We start from the raw sequence: 1,296 nt of genomic DNA on the forward strand, positions 1-1,296 counted from the left end.
TGCCGCTCCTGGTGTAAACATCTACTCGACGATTCCTGTTGACACTTATGGTTATAAGAGTGGCACATCGATGGCGACCCCCACAGTTGCCGGTGTCGCCGCCTTACTCGCTACACTTGGTCTAGTGGGTGAGGACATCACCAATGCTATTGTTGCATCTAGGAAAATTGGTGTACCCAATCAGTTCAATCTACCCGACATCGGGGAACTAGACGCACTCAATGCAACCCATATTGCCGTTGATTCCATCCGTCGGATGGCATCCGAGGCTACTGAAGCCCCTTGAGAGTTTTAGATTTGGGTCGTCGTTGAGTCAGGTACCCTCGTTCAATCTCCTTAACTGTTCAAAGTAATGACTATCGAAAGATGAGAATGATATCATGAGTGTCATTAAGTCTGCTTCGAATGGTTTTCTTGTCGTTTACGAACATCGTTATGAGTCACTTTTCTCCATTTCATCTTCTAAGAGTGATCTAAAGCACCCTTTATCTGTCATGGGGTACACTTGGTGGTCCAGACATCTGTCATCAGAATATTCCGTCATGAACATTCTTCAGCGTAAATGACAACGGATTTCCAAATATTTATTCAGTCCTTGGGTTCAGTCTCCTTCCCGGTTAGACATGGGCACCTGTGCCCGGCCCCGGCTACCCGGTTCGCCCCGGCCCGGCCCCGGAGCGAGCCGGGCCGGGCCGGGTCAGAGTCACAAACCCGGCTCCCCCGCCGGTGTTGCCGGGTTCATGCGGGTGAGCGGGCGAAAAATGACCCGCAACTGTCTGCGGGTCACCCGGAAACCCGGCAGCGCAGATATTTCAAGCTATTAATAGTGCTATTAATTGTACGTAGCGCGAAATTCCCGCGCCTTAGAGGGGTTCCCCCCAAATTTTTAGAGATCGGCCCCCAAATTTTAGAGCTCGCCCCAAAATTACCGCTACACCCCCCAAATTCATACACTACTTTTGGAGAGGCCGCGTCTTATATAGCACTGTCGGGCAAGGAGACCTCATTACAAGGAGGGTCGTGTCTTATACAGCTTCGAATAGCCAGCACGACAAATTGAACAGGCCCACAAGACACTTCAGTCTGGATCTACTAGCACTGGCGTGGGACAGGTGCACCCTTCCTCTGTGATCTGAGCGAATTGGAGCAGGGGCAGCTCGTCACAGGGAAGGTCGCGTCTTATACAGCTTCGAATAGCCAGCACGACAAATTGAAGAAGCCCACAGGGCACTTCAGTCTGGATCTACTAGCACTGGCGTGGGACAGGTGCACCCTTCCTCTGTGATCTGAGCGAAT

At 51.4% G+C, this 1,296-nt stretch overlaps 1 protein-coding gene across 1 annotated transcript; it reads left to right on the forward strand.

Annotated features, from left to right (window-relative positions):
- The first annotated feature begins 43 nt into the window (after positions 1–43).
- On the forward strand, positions 44–401 carry Pmar_PMAR025471 (hypothetical protein). The gene has a single exon (XM_002765051.1). It carries the CDS (start codon positions 71–73, stop codon positions 284–286), a length of 216 nt encoding a protein of 71 aa, XP_002765097.1. The 5' UTR covers positions 44–70; the 3' UTR covers positions 287–401.
- The last annotated feature ends 895 nt before the right edge of the window (positions 402–1,296 follow it).

This window comes from Perkinsus marinus (assembly GCF_000006405.1).
Source record: "Perkinsus marinus ATCC 50983 genomic scaffold scf_1104296975920, whole genome shotgun sequence".
NCBI lineage: Eukaryota > Perkinsozoa > Perkinsida > Perkinsidae > Perkinsus > Perkinsus marinus.